The 24,146-nt window shown below is 42.8% G+C and overlaps 2 protein-coding genes across 2 annotated transcripts; one reads left to right on the plus strand and one right to left on the minus strand.

Annotated features, from left to right (window-relative positions):
• Positions 1-2,065: 2,065 nt before the first annotated feature.
• On the minus strand, positions 2,066-11,523 carry OR2C3C (olfactory receptor family 2 subfamily C member 3C). Its single transcript, XM_001918276.2, has 2 exons — positions 11,514-11,523; positions 2,066-3,015 (listed from the first exon to the last, which is right to left on the minus strand). The coding sequence occupies exons 1-2, from the start codon at positions 11,521-11,523 to the stop codon at positions 2,066-2,068; spliced, it is 960 nt and encodes a 319-aa protein (XP_001918311.2).
• A 1,728-nt stretch (positions 11,524-13,251) lies between these two features.
• Positions 13,252-14,226, plus strand: OR2C3E (olfactory receptor family 2 subfamily C member 3E). Its single transcript, XM_023616974.2, has one exon. The coding sequence runs from the start codon at positions 13,252-13,254 to the stop codon at positions 14,224-14,226; it is 975 nt and encodes a 324-aa protein (XP_023472742.2).
• The last annotated feature ends 9,920 nt before the right edge of the window (positions 14,227-24,146 follow it).

The raw sequence follows: 24,146 nt of genomic DNA on the forward strand, positions 1-24,146 counted from the left end.
TCAAATTATGAGATCAGGATTAGCCTGATATAAAAACCAGAGACAGAACAGAAAGGAAAAGGACAAGCAAATATCCCTCACTAATACAGATTCAAAATCCTCAGCAGAATAGGATCAAGTCATACCCAGCAACAGATGAAAGGATTGCACACCATGACCAAGTGGGACATACCTCTGGACAGCAAGGCTCCTTTAACATCTGAAAACCAATGAATGCCATATGCCCAAGTATGGGATGAATGACAACATGGTCAACCCAATAGATGCGGAAAAAGCATTTGACTCAATCCAGCGCCCTTCATGACACGCACATTCGGTAGACTAGGAAGAGAAAGGAACTTGCTCACCTTGATAAACAGCATCTTGGAAAAGCTACCAGCTAACATCGTACTCAACACTGAATGGTTTCTCTCTGTGATCAGAAATGAGGACAAGATGTCCACTCTTATCATCCAATTCAGCGTCTTACTGGAAGTCCTAGCCAGGGCAAATAAGGCAAAAATAAATAAATGGCACATGAATTGAAAGCAAAAAAATACAACTGAACCTACTCATAAACAACATGATTATCCTCGTAGAAAATCCCAAAGAATCTACAAAAAGAATTCAGAGAACTATTAAGTGACCTAAAGCAGCCCAAAGTCTACAATGTCAACACGTGAAAATAGATCATACTTCTACATGTTTGCAATGAAAACTTTTTAAAAAATGGCAGATTAGCCAAAAAATGAAATGAATATAAAATAAATAAATATAAGGGATCTATGCTAAAAATGAAAAAAGCTGATGGAACAAATAAAGGAAGAAAGCCGATGTGGAGACCTACCATAGATACGCATTTGTGCCTCTGACACTAACGCCCAGAGTCAGCACAGACCCCACAGGTCAAAGGGCTCAATCCCACAGCAGCCCTCAGTTCAGAGGGCAGTCCTGAGTCCCAGGTTGCCACCCAGACTTATGACCAACTGGCTCTAAATCAGGGGTCCCCATGACCCCTCCCTCAGCTTCCGTGATTTGCTAGAATGTATCACAGAACCCAGGAAAACACTTAAGTTTACTGGTTTATTGTAAAGGATACACATGAACAGTCAGATGAAGAGGTACATGAGGCGAGGTCTGGAACGGTCCCTAGTGTAGGAGCTTCTGTCCCTGTGGGGTCTGGGGTGTGACACCCACCCAATAAGGAGGCTCTCCAAACCCCATCATTTAGGGGTTTTATGGAGGTTCCATTCTTAGACATGAACAACTAAATCACTGGCCATGGGTGTATGAACTCAACCTTCAGCCCCTCTCCCTCCCTGAAGGTCTGGGGTGGGGCTGAAAGTTCCAACCCTCTGATCACATGGTTGGATCCCCTGGCCACCGGTCCCCATCCTGAAGCCATCCAGGGGCCCCACCTGGAGTCACCTCATTGCATAAATCAGGTAGGGTTGAAATGGGCTTGTTATGAATGACAAAAGAAGCTCCTCTCCCCCATGTCACTGAGGAAACTCCAAGGGTCCTAGAAGCTCTGTGCCAGGAAGCAGGCACAAAGGTAAAAGATATGTTTCTTATTACATCACAAGGGGTTAAAGGCAAAATAGCAAGCATGTGGATGGATAGATAGGTTGAGACTTAAATTCAACATAAAACCTTAATAGGTTTGTAATTACCTAATCTTTGTGAGGTTAATAATATCTACTTCACTGAGCCATTACAAATATTGGACTAAAATGTAAAGGACTTCTCACAGTCACCTTCAATGACAGACATTACTACAAACAGTCAGCAAAATTATGTAACAATTTACATATATAACTATATAAACAATTAACAATATGACAACGTATATATTACATATAAAACAATATAAACAACTAAAACAAGGCTATGATTATTAATAAAATAAAAACAGCAAATACTTTCTTATCATCTGGGCCTTAAAATGGTGCCAGAGCACATTCATTTCAGATTGTCACATATCATAAAATCAAGGAATATGGAACAGAAATAACATTTCAATATCCTGCCCCAAAATCTATTTTGATACTTTAAACTTGTTCCTCCTCACTAGTGACTACAGTCTCTAAATGTGCCCCCGTGTCCCCACAAAGCCACAGCTCTTCTCTAACACAAGGCGCCTGAATGCCTTCTTCACGTCCTTGTTCCTCAGCGTGTAAATCAGGGGGTTCAGCATCGGGGTGACCACAGTGTAGAAGAGGGCCAGGAACTTGCCCCGTTCGTGAGAGTTGCTCTTGGCCGGCTGGAGGTACATGAAGATGATGCTCCCGTAAAACAGAGCCACGACTGCCACGTGGGAAGAGCAGGTGTTGAAGGCCTTTCTCCGCCCTTGTGCTGACTTGATCTTCAACACAGCACAGGCAATATGGCCATATGAGACCAGGATGAGACCCAGAGGCAAGACAGCAAAGATAAAGCAGGCCACATACATCTCCATCTCATTGAAGCTGGTGTCCACACAAGCCAGGTGTATAATGAGGGGCATCTCACAGAGAAAGTGGTCAATGCGATTGTTCCCACACAGCGGCAGGAGCATGGTGAGCGTGGAGGCCACCATGCTGGTGGTCAAACCCCCGAGCCATGAGGCGAGGGCCAGGCTGAGGCAAAGCTGTGGATGCATGATGATGGTGTACTGGAGTGGCCTGCAGATGGCAGCATAGCGGTCATAGGACATAACTGCCAGGAGGACACACTCAGTAGCCCCCAGCCAGTGTGAGATATAGAACTGGACCATGCAGCCTCCATAGCTTATGGTTTTCTGTGGTCCCCAGAGGTTGACCAGGAGTTGTGGGATGATGCTTGTGGTGAAGCCAATGTCCAGGAAGGAGAGATTGGCAAGAAAGAAGTACATAGGAGTGTGGAGGTGCACATCCACACAGGAGACCAGAATGATGGTGCCATTGCCCAAGAGAGACACCACATAAAACCCCAAGACAAGGACGAAGAGGATAGGTTCTAGCAAGGGTTGTGAAGAGAAGCCCAGGAGTATGAAGACTTCTGGAGAACTTGCATTGGCTATTTCCATGACCATATGCAGTCGGGGGTGGGACAAAAAGACCACCTATGGGTGAGTGGGGGCACAGAATAAGAAGAATCAAGTGATTATATGAGTTAGCACATTTTCCAAGTGAATTTGTGCCCAGTGTTCTCGAATGCATCCTCCCAGCTGCTTCATGAGTGATGTTGCAGCACCTCCTGAAGGCCAATGTGTACTGTTGCTAAAGGGCAGGGAGCATGCGTAGCCTGGGGAAAATGGACATTCATGCAAAATCCCTGGCATCGATTGTTACTGAACTATTACTTTGGGAGCAACATCTGCAGTCAACCTAGGTGTTTAGTGCTGAGGATTTGTTGGGTAGAAGATGGCTCTTCATATGATGAAACACTGCACATCATTGAGATTGTGCTTCTTTTCCTCTCAGTCAATGGCCACGTGAACACCACCTTGGTATTCCTCTTTCTCTCAGATCCCACGGTCATCACAAATTGTTACTTTCTCATTACATACGTCCAGATCGCATCACTGCTCACCAGCTCTGCTCCTCCCCCTGGCCCATGGCACCATCATCTATCACCCGAATTATTGAGCTAATATCCTAACTCGTCTCCCTGCATCCCTGTTACATCCCTTCACGGTATTCTCAACACAGCAGCCAGGTCACATTAGACATGATGTGACCATCTTGCTCCACAGCTCCACACCCCTATGTCCTGGAACAAGGCTTGCAGGGCTTTCCCCCAAGACATGCACATGCTCACTTTCCCACCTCCTTCAGGGCATTTATAAAAGCCAACTTTCAGTGAGCCCTCCCTCACGGTGTCATGTAATCTTGAGAACCCTCTAGCTCCCTCCTCCCCTTTCCAAGCTTTACGGGTATTCATAGAACTTATCTCCAAAGAACACACGTGCTGTTCTAATTTATCGTGTCTGTTTCCTGTCTCACCCACTGGAGTAGAAGTTCCATGGAGCTATGGCCTTCAGTCTACTTTGTCCACCTCTGGTCCCCAGCACCCAGCCCAGTGCTGGATACACAGAAAGTCCTTCATCGATATCATTGAACGAGCACATTGTGAAACAGATCATTAGAATAGTTTGTGATAGAGACAGAGATTGGACTGGTGCTTCCCAGAGGGGAAGCGGGGAGGGGGGAGGTGAAAGGCATGATTAGGCGCATGTGTGTGGTGATGGATTGTAATTAGTCTTTGGGTGGTGAGCATGATTTATCTACAGAGGAATGGAAATATAATGATGTACACCTGAAATTTGTATAATGTTATGTGGTCCCGGGGGAGTGAGGACTAGAGTAATATGAAGGCCTTTCTGAGGGACACGCAGGGCGATCTCGCAGTGTGTCATCAGGAAAGAACTCTCGGAACCGTCAGAGTCCTGCATAGGTGACCAGACTATCCCCTTCTCCTGTACAGGTGGAAGAAAGCAACTGTGACCCAGCAGGACCGGGAGTGAAGCCAGAAGCTCCCGTAGAGGAAAATGCACAATCTCAGTCTGCTTCAGACGTTCCTGAAAAGTTCTGGAGCCTTTCTGTGAAAAACATTAATTTTTTTCTTCTCTGTCTTTTAAAAGGAAGGATAGATTCATTATAATCAGAGTCTATGCAGGGGTGAGGAGCAGAGCAGCTATAAAGTCAACTGTGAACCCTTTTAAAATCCCAGGGAGTGAAACTTACCCGTTTCTACAGCTGGAAGTTCATCAGACAAAACAAACTTGAATACATGTACATTCGCAGTGTTTTAAAATACATGTAGAGTTTCCATTATGCATATGTAGGAATGGGGCTCCAAGAGCATCAGACATTTGACAAAATTCATGCACAGAAGTTGTACCGGTATTGGCTTTACTGAGCCAGAATGCTGAGACAGTCGTCTGATTTGCATGTAGCCGACCACAAAGGCACTGATGCTCTGAGAAAGCACAGGGGATGGATGCTGGGTATCCAAATTGGGGAGCATCGAGAGATGACAGAACATGGGTGGTTCAGAACGTGGCTGTGGGAGAGGAGAAGTGAACGGGGATAGTTCTGTGCAACTGAGTCATGACACACTGCAGTGACTGCCCCACACTGAGGGTCAACTCAGATGAGCTGATGAGGATGTAGAAAAGGGAAAGGCTGACCGGAAGCTGCATTGTCCCCTGTGGGTACATGTGTCCCCTCTGTGGAGAGATGGGAACTGTGTTACTCACACATGAAGAAAACACATGCACGTCACCAAGAGATGAGAACCATCAGTTCAGACATGAGGTGGTACTTTAGTAGAATTCTTGAGTTCTTGAGGGAATGAACCCTTTGTGTTGGTCTGATCTCTTTCTAGAAATGGTCAGTGATTTACCCAAAGTCCCAGAGCTGCTCAGGAAATGTACTACACTCAAGACAACCAGATTCTTAGAACAAAATAACATTCTCAGTAAAGGAAGAGGTTTGCTCATACACTGCGATTCACCAAATCTGTCACAGTGAAAATCAGATTATTGAAATGGATCAGTGCTCATCAACCTGAACTGGAATTACCAGAAACACTGGGATCCCAGTTTACTTAAATACCACGAAAAACAAATAAACCAAGAATGTCACTTACTGATGGCAAGCTAGCAGCATCATCTCCCTGTCGGCAGGGGAAAATGTTGTATGTTGGGCACCATTTCATTTCAAGGATTGATGCAATCCATGAATGCAATGCATGTGGCATTAAAAAGTAGGAGAGTAGACACGGGATTTGGAAAGCACTAAAAATATTGGCGATCACCAAGTCATCAGTGCCCACCTGCTAGATCCTGTTTAAACGCATGTCTGAAGGACACATTCTCAAGTTTAAAAGCAGGAGGTTTAAATTAGGAAGCAGCACTTGCTTTTTCCTAAGAAAACTGTTAGCAGAAGGAGTGAGATCAGCTCACAGTGTTTCCAGAATGAGAATATATGCCGACCTCAAAGGACCAGTGAGTCAAACAACCCTTACAGCCCCAAGACATTCATCTTATCCCCTGGAGCCTTCAGGAGGGACCCTGAGGGTGATGATGCATCAGGAGAGTGAAACTGGAGGGAAAGAAGCTTTTGGGATTTTTTCCCTAATGAATAATTACGATTTCATTGTTTCTGTACACACAGAATTGATTCTTCTTATAAATGAAATCTCATTTTAGTTTTTTGTGCAATCAAATATTGTTTACAGGGTTAAGAATCAGGTCTCTCTATGCAAAGATTTATCATGTGATGGAGGAGAGAGTCTGAAATACTTGCGCATTACAATAATTTTGGTACATGCTGTTATAAGCTTTTTTGAAAACCAATCATTTTATTATTGGCATACACCACAGTGATGAACTAACATTTTCCTTGATAGACTGAGTTTATTTCTATTGTGGTAAAATACACATAACATATAAATTTACCATCATAACAATTTTGAACTATACAAATCACTAGAATTAAGTACATCCGCAAAATAATGCGCATATATTTGTGTGAATTTGAAGACTCAACATGGGAAAGATGCTGATTCAAACCAAATACAATCATTGATTTAATGCAAATCCAGTAAAAATCTCAGCCACATTTTTGGTGATACAGACAAGTTAATTCTGATTTATATGAGATGAAAAAAAAATTTAGAGCAAAGTTTAAAAGCAGGATTAAAGTTGAAGGAATCACAGTCCCTGATTTTAAGATTTGCCATCAAGCTAAAATGACAGGATGACATGGTATTAGAAAGGAACAGAACAGGAGTCAGAAATTGGACCAAATAAGTGTAGCCGCTCGATTTTTGACAAAGGCACAAAAGCAATTCAACAAGCATTTTCAACAAATCCTTGGAATTAGACATCCATATGCAAAAATTATGATCATCCAACTAAACTTCACATCTTCTACAAAAATTCAGTGCAGATTACAGATACAAATGTAAAATCATAAATTGTTTAGTAGAAAACAAAAGGGAACATCTTTTTGGCCTGGAGTTAGGCAGAGTACTTAACCATGACATCAAAAGTCAAATGCATAAGAGGAAAATTAACAAATTAGGTTTGATACAAATTAAAACTTTTGCTTTCAGAAAGATACTGCTAAAAGGATGAAAAGCCAAGTTAGATGCTGGGATAAAATATTTGCAAATCATATATCCATCAAGTGACTTCTTTCCATAATTGTTAAGGAACACTCAAAACTCTTCGGGAAGAAAACAAATAATCCAATTTAAAAATGGGCAAAACTTAAGCAAGAGATTATAATGAAAAGGATAAATTGGTGAAAAATAAGGATGTGAAAGGATGTTCGCCATGATTAGACATTAGGAAAATTAAAACCATGGCGAAAGGCTATTGCTCACTATTAGCGTAACTACAATGAAATAGCCACATTATCAAGTGCTGATGAAGCTGCCAAGCAACGGGACCTCTCAGTGCTCGTGGGAATGCAGAGTGGCCCACCGCTGTGGAAGACGGTCTTGCGTTTTCTTATAAACAAACACTTACTCTGTGACCCTGAGTCCCACGTCTGAGTGTTAACCCAGGGAGACGAAATCTTAGGTTCCCTTGGAAACCTGTACCCAATGTTTACAGCAGCTCTATGTGCAACTGCCCGACCCTGAAAACAGCCAAACACCCTCAGCCGTGGATGGATAAGCAAACCCATGTCACCCCCACTGGATTCTGCTCAGCAAACATAGGAATGCGCTCCTGACCCAGCGATCCGGGGGACTCTCCAAGGCCTCCTGCTCACTGAAAGGAGGCCGTCTTACCAACACGGTGCCTCACGGTTTCATTGGTGGATGTTCCAAACTCAAAAGGACAAAAACATGGGGATGCTGACAGGTAGCGGTTGCCAGGGAGCAGAGGAGGGGAGATGTGTCAATAACGGGATGAGACGGGGCGTTTTGGAGGGTCATGTAGCTGTCCCACACACTCATCTTGAGGACAGTTGCCTAAATCTGTACACGCAGAGAAAATTCATAGAACTGTTCACCAGAGAATTTACAGTTTTACCTTATGACAAACTAAAAAGTACAGTTTAAAACAATCTGAAGAAAGGATTTTTTTAAATACCTAGGGACTCTTTTCCTATTATTTGAAAAGCTGTCTGGTGGAAAGTTACTCAAGTTCTAGATTCATTCTTCTGTCTGGAATATAGTGTTTCAAAGATCATTAGAATATAGAAAGCAGGAATAATGGCCTAGAAGATTCATGACTGGATATTTCAGAGAAACGTTTGTTAACGTAAACCATCTTAATCCTCCTATTTCCTTTGGCTGAGTGGGCTGGGCAAACAGTGCTTCAACTGTTATGGGTAATTATAACTCCAGTGACAAAATAAAGGAGTGGCATGATCAACGCAAGCAACCTGAGTAATTTTTTAAAACTCAGTTTAAACCGGACAGTTTACTGACAATTCATCAGCTGTGGGACTTTTGACCCGCTTATGGGTGTTCTGCTCTGAGACAGAATTAAGTCAGACAGATGAGGCAGGACCCAAGGGAGAACACTGTCCCCATGTCTGCACAGGGCAATGGGACTTCCAACACACTGACTCGTACACATCTCTCCCTGGGGCTGTCAGCATCTCCACCCAGGCCTTGGCGCTCATTCTGGTAGAGATGACAAAGAAACCTCGAAAGACATTGTCACCTCAGGGGCCCAACCCAGACATCAGCACACCAAACTTTTTAATGACCCAATTACAGCTTGGCATCTTCAGCAAAGGCTTAATGAGTCCTTCTGCGCTGGGGGCTCCTGGCTCAGAGGGCATGCTGAATCTGAGATCCTTATTTTCATGGAATTTGTTCCTTTAGTCTTAAAATAATGATTCTTGAGATCCTTCCTCCTGCTTTGGGAGAAAACTATGCTAATTGCCATTTCATGTAATTAAAATGGAACTCTTTAGCCATCAGGGCCAACATGCTCCCTCTACATCCAGAAAAGTAAACCAGGCACCAGGGAGTAAGTCTAGATTACTCTCTGTTACTGGTTTCTCACTTCCCGTCAAATCCCAAATCCTGAGAATTCTCTGCCTCTGACATCCCCCGGTCCAGCTCCTCAGCGGCATCCACACCTCATTCCCTTCATTAAATTCTCCTAACTTCTCACTTGGATTATCAAAGTGCTTTTTCTTCTCTTTTCTAAGACATTCTTTATTTTTTACTTTTATTCTTAAAGATTATTTTATTGAGGTCATAGTGGCTTGTATCGTCGTGTAAATTTCAGGTGTACATTATTATATTTCAACTTCTGTATACATCATGTTCATCACCAATAGTTTAGTTTTTATTCATCACCACACATATGTCCCCTTTACCCCTTTTGCCCTCCCCCCACCCCTCTCTCCTCTGGTAACCACCAATCTATTCTCTGTGTCTATGTGTTTATCTTCCACACATGAGTAAAATCATACAGTATCTGTCCTTCTCTATCTGACTTATTTTGCTTAGCATAATACTGTCAAGGGCCATCCATGTTGTTGCAAATGGCAAGATTTTGTCGTTTTTATGGCTGAGTAGCATTCCACTGTGTATATATAAAACATCTTTATCCATTCAGTCATTAATGGGCACTTGGGTTGCTTCAATTGCAGCAAATGTTCTGCCTAAAATCACCCCATTGGTTTCATACTCTTTCCTAAATAACTTCATTTCCTCTCCATGTTGGGCAAAATAAAATCCAAATTCAGTCTAGGGGAGGATGCTTCAAGGCCTGGCTCCTGCCCACAGCTCCCTGTTTACCCACCACCACTCCCTTAGGACATCCAAGCACACCCCCCGCTGAGCTCCAAATGCTTCCCCTCGTCTCCCTGCCTCAGCACAAGCTTCTGTGTTTACTTGCAGCACCTTATTTCAGTTCTTTTCCTTCCTGACTTGTTCACCTTTCAAGACTCACAGCGGCCATCGCCTCTTGCAGGAAACTGAGCCTCAGGGGTCAAGTGCAGGGTGCCCACTTCATCCTACAGCACAGCATCATTGTCAGGTCGCACTTTTCTTTGTGTTTCATACTTGTGTCCCTACTGTCCTAACCTTGTGTGTGGCACGTGGGAGGTAGTAAGTAAATACCTGCTGATTGAGTGAGAAAAAAGGAACATAATGACTGCAATGGGCATTTGGAATTCTGTTTTCTCCACCCTCCCAAAGCAAATTCACATCAAGAGAGTAGAGGGCTATACACAGAGGTGTGAAAGATTCACACATTTTTGTGAAAGGTCCCACAATTGTTGGTTCAAAGAAAATATGGTTCAAGCCAACAGGCACGCATTAAGTATCTTTGATGCGTAACGGGTACTGGGTTTCTATTTGGTACTGGGTTTCTATTTGGGGTGATGAAAAATTTCTGGAGCCAGATACCGTAGATGATTACATTATTTTGTGAATGTACTTAATTCCAGAGATTTCAACATAACCACTTAAAATGGTTATGATGCTAAACTTGTATATTATGAGTATTTTACCACAATAAAAGTAAACTCATTCTATTCAGGAAAATGTTAGCTCATCACTGTGTTGTACACCAGTAATAAAATGATTGGATTCCAAAAAACCCTCTAACAGCATGTCCCAAAATTACTGTAGTGAGCAAATATTTCAGACTCTCTCCTCCATCACATGATAAGTCTTTGCATAGAGAGACCTGATTCTTTACTTCTGTAAACAATATTTGGCAGCATCATAAAAATCTCCTAAAAGGTCTTATTCATGAGAAGGATCAATTCTGTGTGTAGGAAAATTATAATGAAATTCTAATTATTCAATAGGGAAAAAAATCCCAAAAGCTTGTTTTCCTCCAGTTTCACTCTCCTGATGCATCATCACCCTCAGGGTCCCTCCTGAAGGCTCCAGGGGATAAGATGAATGTCTTGGGGCTGTAAGGGTTGTTTGACTCACTGGTCCTTTGAGGTCGGCATATATTCTCATTCTGGAAACACTGTGAGCTGGCCTCACTCCTTCTGCCAACAGTTTTCTTAGGGAAAAAGCAAGTGCTTCTTCCTAATTTAAACCTATTCTGATTTTAAACTAGAGAACGTGTCCTTCAGACATGCATTTGAACAGAATCTAACAGGTGGGCGCTGATGAGTTGATGATCTCCAATAATTCTAGGGCTTCCCGTATCCCATGGCTACTCTCTTACTTTTTAATGCCACATGCACCGCATTCATGGATTGCATCAATCCTTGAAATGAAATGGTTCCCAGTGTATAACATTTTCCCCTGCAGACAGGGAGATGCTGCTGCTAGCTCGAAATCAGTAAGTGATGTTCTCAGTTGGTTGTTTTTCGTGGTATTTAAGTAAACTGGGATCCCAGTGTTTCTGGTAATTTCAGTTCAGGTTGATGAGCACTGATCCATTTCAATAATCTGATTTTCACTGTGACAGATTTGGTGAATCTCTGTGAATGAGCAAACCTCTTCCTTTGCTGAGAATGTTATTTTGTTCTAAGAATCTGGCTGTCTTGGGTGTAGCTCCAGTACATTTCCTGAGCAGCTTTGGGTATGCATTGAACATTTCTAGAAAGCGATCAGACCATCACATGGGTTCATTTCCTCAAGAATTCTACTAAAGTACCACCTCATGTCTGAACTGAAGGTCCCCATCTCTTGGTGACGTTCATCCATTTTCTTCATGTGTAAGTAAGACAGTTCCCATCTCTCCACAGAGGGACACGTGTACCCACAGGGGATGACGCAGCTTCAGGTCAGCCTTTCCCTTTTCTACATCCTCATCAGCTCATCTGAGGTGACCCTCAGCGTGGGGCATTCACTTTAGTGTGTCATGACTCAGTTGCACAGAACTATCCCCATTCACTTCTCCTCTCCCACAGTCACATTCTGAACCACCCATGTTCTGTCATCTCTCCGTGCTCCCCAATTCGGATACCCAGCATCAATCCCCTGGTGCTTTCTCAGAGCATCAGTGCCTCTGAGGTCTGCTACATGCAAATCAGATGACTGTCTCAGCGTTCTGGCTCAGTAAAGTCCATACCGGTGCAGCGTCTATGCACAAATTTTGTCAAATGTCTGATGCTCTCAGAGCCTCATTCCTCCATATGCGCAATGGAAACCCTATGTGTATTTTAAAACACTGTGAATGTACATGTGTTTTTATTTGTTTTCTTGGTCAACTTCCAGCTGTAAAAACAGGTAAGTTTTACTCCCTGGGACTTTAAAAGGGTTGACAGTTGACTGCTCTGTTCCTCACCCCTGCATAGACTCCGATTATAATTAATTTATTCTTCCTTTCAAAAGCTAGGAAAGAAAAAAGTTAATGTTTTTGCACAGAAAGGTTCCAGAACTTTTCAGAGGTAGACAAAGTAGACTGAAGGTCATGGCTCTATGGAACTACTCCAGTGAGTGAGACAGGAAACAGATATGATAATTTTGAACAACACGTGTTCCTTGGTGTTAAGTCCTACCAATAAAAGTAAGCAGGGAAAAGGGAGAAGACAGCTGGAGGGTTCTCAACATTATATATGACTGTGAGGGGGGGCTCACTGAAGGTGGCTTTTAAAAACGCCCTGAAGGAGGTGGGAAAGTGAGTGTGTGCATGTCTTGGGGGAAAGCCCTACAAGCCTTGTTCCAGGACATTGAGGTGTGGAGCTGTGGAGTAAGATGGTCATATCATGTCTAATGTGACCTGGCTGCTGTGTTGAGAATACCGTGAAGAGACATAATGGAGAAGTAGAGAGACAAGTCAGGATATTAGTTCAATAGTTCAGGTGATAGATGATGGCGCCATGGGGCCAGGAGAAGGAGCAGAGCTGGTGGACAGCGATGTGATCTGGATGTCTCTAATGAGATAGCAAATATTTGTGATGACCATGGGATCTGAGAGAAAGAGGAATGTCAAGGTGGACTCCATGTGGCCATTGACAGAGAGGAGAAGAAGCACAATCTTAGTGCTGTGCAGTGTTCCATCACATGAAGCGCCATCCTCTACCCTACAAATCCTGAGCACTAAACACTTAGGTTGACTGCAGATGTTGCCCCCAAAGTAATAGTTCAGTAAAAGTCAATGCCAGGGAATTTGCATGAATGTCCATTTTCCCCAGGCTATGCCTGCTCCACGCCCTTTAGCACACAGTACACATTGGCCTTCAGGAGGTGACACAACCTCATCCACGGAGCAGCTGGAAGGAATCAGCTGAGAACAAGCGGGATAAACTCACGTGGAAAATGTGCTCACTCATATAATGATTTCATGCCTCATGTCCTGTGCCCCCCACTCACCCACAGGTGGCCTTTTTGTCCCACCCCCGGCTGCATGTGGTGATGGAAATAGCCAATGCAAGTTCTCCAGAAGTCTTTGTACTCCTGGGCTTCTCTTCACGACCCTCGCTAGAAACTATCCTCTTCGTCCTTGTCTTGGGGTTTTATGTGGTGTCTCTCTTGGGCAATGGCACCATCATTCTGGTCTCCTGTCTGGATGTGCACCTCCACACTCCGATGTACTTCTTTCTTGCCAATCTCTCCTTCCTGGACATTGGCTTCACCACAAGCATCATCCCACAACTCCTGGTCAACCTCTGGGGACCACAGAAAACCATAAGCTATGGAGGCTGTGTGGTCCAGTTTTCTATCTCACACTGGCTGGGGGTGACTGAATGTGTCCTCCTGGCAGTCATGTCCTATGACCGCTATGCTGCCATCTGCAGGCCACTCCAGTACACCATCATCATGCATCCACAGCTTTGCCTCAGCCTGGCCCTCGCCTCATGGCTCGGGGGTTTGACCACCAGCATGGTGGGCTCTACACTCACCATGCTCCTGCCGCTGTGTGGGAACAATCGCATTGACCACTTTCTCTGTGAGATGCCCCTCATTATACAACTGGCTTGTGTGGACACCAGCTTCAATGAGATGGAGATGTACGTGGCCAGCTTTATCTTTGTTGTCTTGCCTCTGGGTCTCATCCTGGTCTCATATGGCCATATTGCCTGTGCTGTGTTGAAGATCAGGTCAGCACAAGGGCAGAGAAAGGCCTTCAACACCTGCTCTTCCCACGTGGCAGTCGTGGCTCTGTTTTACGGGAGCATCATCTTCATGTACCTCCAGCCGGCCAAGAGCAACTCTCACGAACGGGGCAAGTTCCTGGCCCTCTTCTACACTGTGGTCACCCCGATGCTGAACCCCCTGATTTACACGCTGAGGAACAAGGACGTGAAGAAGGCATTCAGGCGCCTTGTGTTAGAGAAGAGCTGTGGTTTGGGGGGACACGGGGGCACATTTAGAGACCGTAGTCACTAGTGAGGAGGAACAAGTTTAAAGTATCAAAATAGATTTTAGGGCAGGATATTGAAATGTTATTTCTGTTCCATATTCCTTGATTTTGTGATACGTGACAATCTGAAATGAATGTGCTCTGGCACCATTTTAAGGCCCAAATGATAAGAAAGTATTTGCTGTTTTTATTTTATTAATAATCATTGTAGCCGCCTCTGACACAGGAAGGGTTAATAATGACTGGAAAACGCTTGCCAACAAACTGTGACCCGGAGGTGAGAAGGCCAGTTAACCGACGACAATGGGTAAGACCCCCGGGGGAGGCAACCTAAGACAGGCATCGGCCGCCCGGGGGCACAGATGGAGATACGATATCGATATCAGGAGCAGGAGGGGCCATTGCCTAAGAGACCTTGCCTGCTCCGAGATAAAAATATGGGAGCACAGCAATAACATGATAATATCAAAACAGATGCCAAGGGAGGGCTCCTTGAGAAATCACTAAGAATTCTTGGCATTCGCTAATTATTTCATCCAGAACACCTGTGTATGTTTAACAGATGTAAGCTATGTATATATTGAAACGCTGGTCATAATAAACTCAGAGCAGCCATCAGCCCTCTCCGCATCTATCCTGATGTGTACATTGGATTGCGACACCGACAATCATAGCCTTATTTTAGTTGTTTATATTGTTTTATATGTAATATATACGTTAATTGTCATATTGTTAATTGTTTATATAGTTATATATGTAAATTGTTACATAATTTTGCTGACTGTTTGTAGTAATGTCTGTCATTGAAGGTGACTGTGAGAAGTCCTTTACATTTTAGTCCAATATTTGTTATGGCTCAGTGAGGTAGATATTATTAACCTCACAAAGATTAGGTAATTACAAACCTATTAAGGTTTTATGTTGAATTTAAGTCTCGATCTAGCTATCCATCCACATGCTTGCTATTTTGCCTTTAACCCCTTGTGATATAATAAGAAATATGTGTTTGTTCTTTGTGCTGCTTCCTGGCACAGAGCTTCTAGGACCCTTGGAGTTTCCTCAGTGACATGGGGGAGAGGAGCTTCTTTTGTTATTCATAACAAGCCCATTTCAACCCTACCTGATTTATGCAATGAGGTGACTCCAGGTGGGGTCCCTGGATGGCTTCAGGATGGGGACTGGTGGCCAGGGGATCCAACCATGTGATCAGAGGGTTGGAACTTTCAGCCCCACCCCAGACCTTCAGGGAGGGGAGAGGGGCTGGAGGTTGAGTTCATTCACCCATGGCCAGTGATTTAGTCGTTCATGTCTAAGAATGGAACCTCCATAAAACCCCTAAATGATGGGGTTTGGAGAGCCTCCTGGTTGGGTGGGTGTCACACCCCAGACCCCCCAGGGATAGAAGATCCTGCACTAGGGACCGTTCCAGACCTCTCCTCATGTACCTCTTCATCTGACTGTTACTGTGTATCCTTTACAATAAACCAGTAAACTTAAGTGTTTCCCTGGGTTCTGTGGGACTTGGGACTGCCCTCTGAACTGAGGGCTGCTGTGGGATTGAGCCCTTTGACCTGTGGGGTCTGTGCTGACTCTGGGCGTTAGTGTCAGAGGCACAAATGCGTATCTATGGTAGGTCTCCACATCGGTTTTCTTCCTTTATTTGTTCCATCAGCTTTTTTCATTTTTAGCATAGATCCCTTATATTTATTTATTTTATACTCATTTCATTTTTTGGCTAATCTGCCATTTTTTAAAAAGTTTTCATTGCAAATCTGTAGAAGTATGATCGATTTTCACGTGTTGACATTGTAGACTTTGGGCTGCTTTAGGTCACTTAATAGTTCTCTGAATTCTTTTTGTAGATTCTTTGGGATTTTCTACGAGGATAATCATGTTGTTTATGAGTAGGTTCAGTTGTATTTTTTTGCTTTCAATTCATGTGCCATTTATTTATTTTTGCCTTATTTGCCCTGGCTAGGACTTCCAGTAAGACGCTGAATTGGATGATAAGAGTGGACATCTTGTCCTCATTTCTGATCACAGAGAGAAACCATTCAGTGGTGAGCACGATGTTAGCTGGTAGCTTTTCCAAGATGCTGTTTATCAAGGTGAGCAAGTTCCTTTCTCTTCCTAGTCTACCGAATGTGCGTGTCATGAAGGGCGCTGGATTGAGTCAAATGCTTTTTCTGCATCTATTGGGGTAACCATGTTGTCATTCATCCCCATACTTGGGCATATGGCATTAATTGGTTTTCAGATGTTAAAGGAGCCTTGCTGTCCAGAGGTATGTCCCACTTGGTCATGGTGTGCAATCCTTTCATCTGTTGCTGGGTATGACTTGATCCTATTCTGCTGAGGATTTTGAATCTGTATTAGTGAGGGATATTTGCTTGTCCTTTTCCTTTCTGTTCTGTCTCTGGTTTTTATATCAGGCTAATCCTGATCTCATAATTTGACTTGCAATTGTATTCATTCTTCTACTGCTTTCCACAAAAAACTGTGTGAAATTGGTATTACTTCTTTAAACATTTGGTGGAATTTGTCAGTCAACTCTGCTAGGCTGGCAGGTTTTATTGGAAAGTTTTTAACTAAGAATTGAATTTTGTTAATATTAATAGGAAAATTCAGGTATGTATTTCATCTTGCGTAAGTTTTAATAGTTTGTGGGTTTTGAGAAATTGGTCCATTCATCTAAGTGTTAGAATTGATGTGGGTGGTACAGTTATTTGTAGTAATGTCTTTTCATCTTTTTAAGATATTTGTGATCTGAACTGACACCTTCACTTTTCATTCCTGATAGTGAGAATTTCAGTCTTCTGTCTTCTTTTCATTGTCAAGCTTACTAGATGTTTATCAGTTTTACTGATAACCAGCTCTTCTCTATAATTTTCTATAGATTTTCTTCCATTTTTCTGTCGTCAAATTTACGGATTTCTGCTCTTACATGTCTTATTTCTTTTGCTTGCTTTAGTGTTTGCAGAACTGCATATTTTTCTGATTTCCTAATGGGGTAGTTTATATTGTTAACTTGAGATTTCTTTTCTATTTTAATAGGTTTTATATATGTATGTATATGTGTGTATATATATATATATATATATATATACTTTCAAATGTGCATATATATTTCCTCTAAACCCTGCTTTGTCTGTATCCCATGAATTTCAACATATTGTATTTTCATTTTTGTTTAATTCAAAATATTTTCTGATTTCTCTTTAAACCTTATTTCTGATCTTTGGATTATTACAAAATGTGATCTTTGCATTATTACAAAATGCGTCGTTTAATTTATAAGTGTTTGAATAATATTTTTTCATTATCTTTCTTTTATTGATTCCTAGTTGGATTCCATCATTCTTGTAGAACATACTTGGTATGATTTCAAGTACTTTAAACTTGTTCCGTTTGTTTACTATCTGTCCTAGGTCTATTATTGTGAATGTTGCACGTGTACCGGAAAGGAATGTGTATTGTGCTTTCATTGGGTGAAATTTCAAAAACAGCAGTTAGATCCAGGTGCTTGACAACGTTCAGTTCTTTTCTACCCTGTCGATTTTCTCTAGACCGCTTACTACAGAGTAAGAGAAGAGAGTTAAATTCTCCAACTGTAACTGTGGAATTGTCTGTTTCTCCTTTCAGTCCCCCAATTTTTGCTTTATGTTTTTTGAAGCTCTGTTGATGGGTGCCTTGTTGTTCTTCCTTCTTTCCTGATATCTCAAGTTTTCTTCTGCTATCAGTTCTGTTCTGTCTGAAGAACTTCCTTTAGCAGTTCTCATACAGCAGGCTTACTGTCAATGAATCATCTTAATTTCCTTCATCTGAGAATGTTTTATTTTACCTCTGCCCCTAAAGGTTATTTCTGCTGGGTTTAGAAATTTGTTTTGAATTTCTTTCTTTCAACGCGCTAAAAATTTTGTGTCACTTTCTTCTGTCCTCTGTGGCTCTAAGGAGAAATCCAGTTACTTGAATGGTTGTTCCCCTGTAGGCACTGTGTCGCTCTTCTTTAGTTGTTTTCCAGTTCTTTCTCTTTGTCTTCAGCTTTCAGCAGTTTGATCTTGATTTGTCTGGGTATGGGTTTCTTTGGGTTTTCCTGTTTCAGTTTCATTAAGCTTCTCGAATCTATATGTCTTTTGTCACGTTGAGTAAGTTTGGGGCCCTTATTTCTTATATATGTTTTTCAGCACTATGCTTTTTCCCTTGTCTTTCTAGGATTCCAGTGGCATGAATGTTAGACTTTCTATATTGTGCCAAAGGTCTTTGAGGCTCTGTTCATATTTCCTTCATTTTTCTCTCCTTTTCAAATAATTTTTAGTGGACACATGTTCATCTTTACTGATGCCTTCCTTTGTCATTTCCCTTCTGCTTTTGAGCCTATGCAGTTCGATATTTCTTTTGGATATTATATATTTTACTTCTAAAATTTACATTTGGTTCCCCTTTAGGTGTCTTTTTTTTAATGGATCTTTCCATGTTTCCATTTATTTCAATTGCTTGTTGGCACATATTTATTATTAGGTGCCTTAAATTCTCATCAGATCATTCCATCATACCATCTTGGCATTGGCATCTATCCAGTGTCTTATACCCATGCAAATCGATATTTCTGTGGTTCTTCAAACATCAAGCAATTCTTGAATGTATCCAGGACATTATGTGTATCATGTCACGAGTCTCTAGGGTTGTAAGTTCCAACCTAGCTCCCATGGGCTGTGCCTCCAACGTCAGTTCAGTTTTCGTAAGCTTTGCAGTGCTATTTGGATCTATCCATGTGTGTGGTACCCAGTGGCCATTCTGGGATCTGGACTGAGTTCTGTCTGGTAGGTCAGTTTTCAAAGTCTGTAGTAAGGTAATTACACCAGATTCACGTATTCACTGGCTGGGAGTGACTCCAAGAGTTATAAACAAGTTTATGGAGCTTTCCTCAGTTCTTCCCTCTCTGTCACCTGCTTTGTACTTTCCACGTTTTGGAGTGGTCCCCATGCATTTTGGTCTTCTGGCCAGAAATCTGTCACTTTAGCTATCACACTTTGCTGTCCACTTCTGTAATTGCACCTACGTCTCAGAAGATTGGAAGGAAAAGGTAACGTGGTAAGCTCATCTCCTGTGTGTTGTTTTTTTTTCATTCTGGTTGTCACCAACCTGCCTGCCACTATTTACATTGTAGAGTCTTCATGAACCTCCTCTGGGCTTTCCATCCTGATTTTATAGTTGCGTTCAGTGAAAACCACAGACTAGAGTGTGCTCACTCCATCTTACCCAGGACCAGAACTTTTCCTTCAGATTCTGAGGTTAAGCATTAATTCAGCCTTGTTGAATGAACAGAACTCATGGACTAGATATAAGCGTGCTTGGTGTCTTATAAAATCATATTTTGCCACTGTTGGCTTCTGGATATGAGTGTGGAACGATTATTTGTTACACACGCTGAGCTCCTTCTATTTCTCCATCTGGTTTAATAAATAGCGGAAAAAAACAGACACTGACATGCCTCCGGACTGTTGTCATTGAGAGAGGGACTGGAAAGTAAAAATGTGGGTTATTGATAACATAAATGTGCCCCAGGGGGGCTTCCATTTTAGCACCAGTAGATGGAGGCCTTTCTCTTTAACAGGATGAGTAAATTTGCTCAGGAAACATCACCTGCTAGACCGTGCTCCAAAGTGGTTGTCCTTCACTAGTTTTAGATCTTCAGGGACATTATGGAACCCACGTCGTCACTCTACAAATGAGCTAGAGGTATAGAAATGTTGAGAGATGTATCCAAGTTCACATTCCTGTTAGAGTCCGGAGTAGAATCCAGACCTCTGGGTGCCTGGTCTTGCTGCCTTTCCAGTGAAGACATTGTTGACTCCCACTGCCCCATGATGCTACTGGTTCAGGCAGTCAGTAGAATGGGTCACACTTGGGATCAAAGAGAAGGACTCATGTGACTCCTGCCATTGAGTGAGTCTGGGTCTTGTGTGGACTTTCTCCTAACTTTTTAAAGTCAGGAATACATGCAGAACCTGTCTCAAAGTTTCGTTCATTGGGTGAGAAAAGGGCTTCAGCTGCATAGCTTCTCTCTAAATTTCAAAGTAATTGCCCCTTTTCACCATAGACTGTTCACATAATTTAAAAATAATTGAATTTAACAATCTGACCAAGTTTTTCTTTATTGTTATTACACTTAATTCTCAGGAGTGACTTTTACCATACTGTTGATTCTCTGATACAAATATTCCTCTGGAATTTTTTGGACATTTTCCCTTATTTGGTAACCTAAGAGCTCTATTAATTCATTTTCATTGAGCAGGGGCCAAATTAGAGCTTTGGTTTAAATAAATGATTTTACATTCTCCAAAGGAATTTGTGAACGAGGAGGGACGCTACAGAGGCCTTATCCGATCCTGGGATTCACTGCAGTTTGAATCCCAAAAGAAGTTGGGAGCAGAGATTGAAGGATGGGACCTGAATATCACAGGAAGCCCAATTTGCCCTTAATCAAGAGCTTGCGAGTGGTAGAGTCTGGAATTGAAGAGATGTAATGCCTGGTCCTTTTCTGTTCTACCACTGGATGAGGATAGAATATGTTCTTTTGATTAAATAGTAAATGAATAGATTAAACAGTGCCTAGGACATGGAAAATGCGGCGCAACTGTTAGTTACATACACAAAACGAATCCTGCATTGTTTTCTCATGAAAGACAGAAAATTAAGTTTGTTTACCTTGCTTGCTAATTAGTGTTTTTTTCTTTTTACAGGCACAACTTTCTCATTCCTATTTAATTACCTTCTTTAAGATCTAAAGATCTTAAAGATCTCATCTTAAGAGGACAAGAGACTATGTCTTCTCATCATTGCTCTATTCAGACTGTGATTATGTTCTCTTTATTATTTCAGCCCCATGGACCAAGTTTATAAACCGTAATTTGCTTCTTTTGACAATCTTTCGTTGTTGATGTCAGTGATTGGGTAATTATGTGTGTGAGTGTTCCAGACAGCATGAATTTTTGTATGCCAAGCGGTAATCAAAGTGTTGATCCTGGGTCGGGATTAAAGCTCGCTAATTTAAAGAGTTTGTCCTTTTCATCTTCCCCCTGTAAATGCCAAGTAACATTCCTAAATACAATGGAAATCTTAGTCAAATTATTTTGTGACTGCAGGGAAATAAGTGCTCAATCAGTCTTTTGTAATTAACCAGTCAACACTTAGGAGGACTTATTTCTCTTCTCTCTCATCTCCAAATTGGAGTCATTTTAACGATTAGTCAGAAGTGAAATTATTGCTTATACCATTGGCCTTCTTCTACACCCTCCACAAAAATCTCTTGAGAGCTGTTCCCCTTGAAGATGTCTTTGTATCTCTAGGGAACAGAAGGAGACCTAAGGACTCAGGCAATTCAACAGCTAAACAGCTTAAGCCTTTACTAAGCTGCCATCCCTTTACCACCAAATATCTTTCTTAATACCTTGCCCTGAACTTCCAGGCCATTAGCCGACAAGATGTCCCAGTTAAATAGTGTGGGCGGCACAACGAAATGCAGCCCCTATTTGTTCCACTCTTGGGACAAAACAATTTACACCATTTTCCACGTGAAAAATAACATACATCTTAACCTCTCTAAACAGGTTTATCAAGCCAAGGGTGATGGAGAGAAGCAATAAGAGCTCTGAAGGAGACTTCGTTCTGCTCTGGTTCTTTGCCCGGCCAAAGCTGGAGACGGCCCTGTTTTTCATCAGCGTTGTTTTTTACCTTCTGGCTGTCATGGACAACTCAACCATTGTCTTCCTCTTCCTGGTGGACCCTCAACTGCACATGCCCATATACTTCTTCCTCAGCAATCTGTCCTTCCCGGATCTCTGCTCCAGGACCAGCAGCATTATCCAGATGCTGGTCGACATCTGGGGCCCATGCAAAACCACCACCCACGTAGGTTAAGTCATCCAACCCTTCCCTCCCTGTCTGTGGGGGGCATCTCTTCTTGGTCATGGCCCACGACCACTTTGTGGCTGTTTGCAAACCGCTTCACTGTATGACCGTCGTGCACCCGTAGCTGTTCCTGCAGCTGGCAGCCCTCACCTGGGTCAGCAAGATTGCCAACTGCCTTCCGGTGTCCCCACTGGTGATGTCCCTGGGGCAGTGTGGTCACCACCACTCCAACCACTTTGTGTGTGAGATGCCAGCCATCATCCACATCTTCTGCTGACAGCATGAAGAGGGCCTGGCTTGCTTCCTGGCCATACCCACTGTCCTTATGCCTCTCACATGATACTCGTCTCCTACAGCTGTATTGTAGCTGCGGTGCTGTGGATCCAGTCTGCAGCCAGGAAGCACAAGGCCTTCAACACTTGCTCCTCCCGTGGCCACGGTGTCCCTTTTGTACAGCATGTACATGCAGCCTAGGAGCATGGGAAGCAGGGCCGGGGTAAGTTCCTCACCCTCTTCTGCGTCCTGGTGACCCCCACTCCGAATCGCTTCATTTACACGCTGAGAAACAGAGACATGAAGGGGGCTGTGTGGGAGGTTCTTGGAAAAGACCACACCCTGTTGGACACAGGAGGGCACTGATGCAGGCAGGCAGTACTCATTCTGAGGTTCTTATGGTCCATGAAGACAGTTCTCTTCTAGGGCAATAACCGTGCACAATGGCATATAAAATGCTAGAATGTGAATGGAGCAGCGTCTTCTCTCTTTCAGGGTCCTGGACTCAAGAGCTTGTATCTCTGCGGGCAGGTAGACGGACCCTCTGTGTCCTTCGAAGTGACAGAGTTAATCACAAAGATAATGTGCTGGTGGAAAGACAGACGCTGCTTCCTCTTTGCTCAGTGGGGTTTTACAGGGAGACGATGATTTCTGTGCAGCTAACTTGTGACTCTGATTCCAGGAAGCTGTAATGTCAATAGTAGGTCAGAACGTGGGAAAGGAGATACCATGGCATAAAAACGTGTGTGTGAGGAGGTGACTGGTATTTTGGGGTACACTTCTTCCATCCCATATACCCTTTTGTTCTGAATTTTTCAGACCCCCATGGAGATGACACTATTACTCGTTCAGGCCGTTCCAGCCTCCTTCTGCCCTGGGCAAGTAACTTGTAACTACTTCTCTCAGAGGAGCGTTTCTTTTAAATTTCAGGTAGTATGCCACTTATTCATCATGATATCAATTTAATGAATGCAACAGCATTTAAAAGTGAGTTAGGCTAGCATGAAATGGAATGGAAAATTTCAGAGAGGATCCTACACTGCAGGGTGAGCCAGTTGTGTGAGTGCATGTTTGTGTGTGTGTCAAAATGTGCTTTTTACTGTGAACCGTGGACACAACTGTTTGATAGTGACTGCCTTTGAGAGTCGATGTTGGGACAAGATCCCAAGTAGGCAGTACATCTGCACTGGGAAATAATTTAGGGATTCAATTCTTCATAATTCAAGAACAGAGGGTCATACAAGGAGAGTAGTGCTGTGGCAGCAGGTCGACTGGAGAATGTGAGAGGCCAAGAACTTTCAGCGGAGGGAGTTTCGTGTAGAGGAGGGGTTAGCCAGGAAAAATGATAATGACGATGGCAATGAGGCTAATAATGATGGAAATGGAACCGTATTTCATCAACTCATGTCTTTTCACCTTTTGACAATTTTGAAGTAGGAATGATTCAAGATTTAATGGCAAGTCAGAGTTTACTTCACATCATTGTTTTTCTTAGAATTTACAGTGGGAAGTGAAAGCAAGAATCTTTGATTAGGTTGTAAACATGAATGAAATTTCAACTCTTTCCAGGAACTAGTTAGACTCTGTGATGGCGAATTTTATGTCTCAACGTGACTAGGCCACAACACCCGGGTATTTGGTCAAACACCAAGCTCTATGCTGCTGTGAAGGTGTTCTTCAGATGAGACTGGGGTTTAAACCAGTAGACTTTGAGGAAAGCAGGTTGCCCTCCACAGTTGGGTGGGCTCATCCAGTCAACCGA

Source organism: Equus caballus, chromosome 14, assembly GCF_041296265.1.
Source record: "Equus caballus isolate H_3958 breed thoroughbred chromosome 14, TB-T2T, whole genome shotgun sequence".
In the NCBI taxonomy this organism is placed as follows: Eukaryota; Metazoa; Chordata; class Mammalia; order Perissodactyla; family Equidae; genus Equus; species Equus caballus.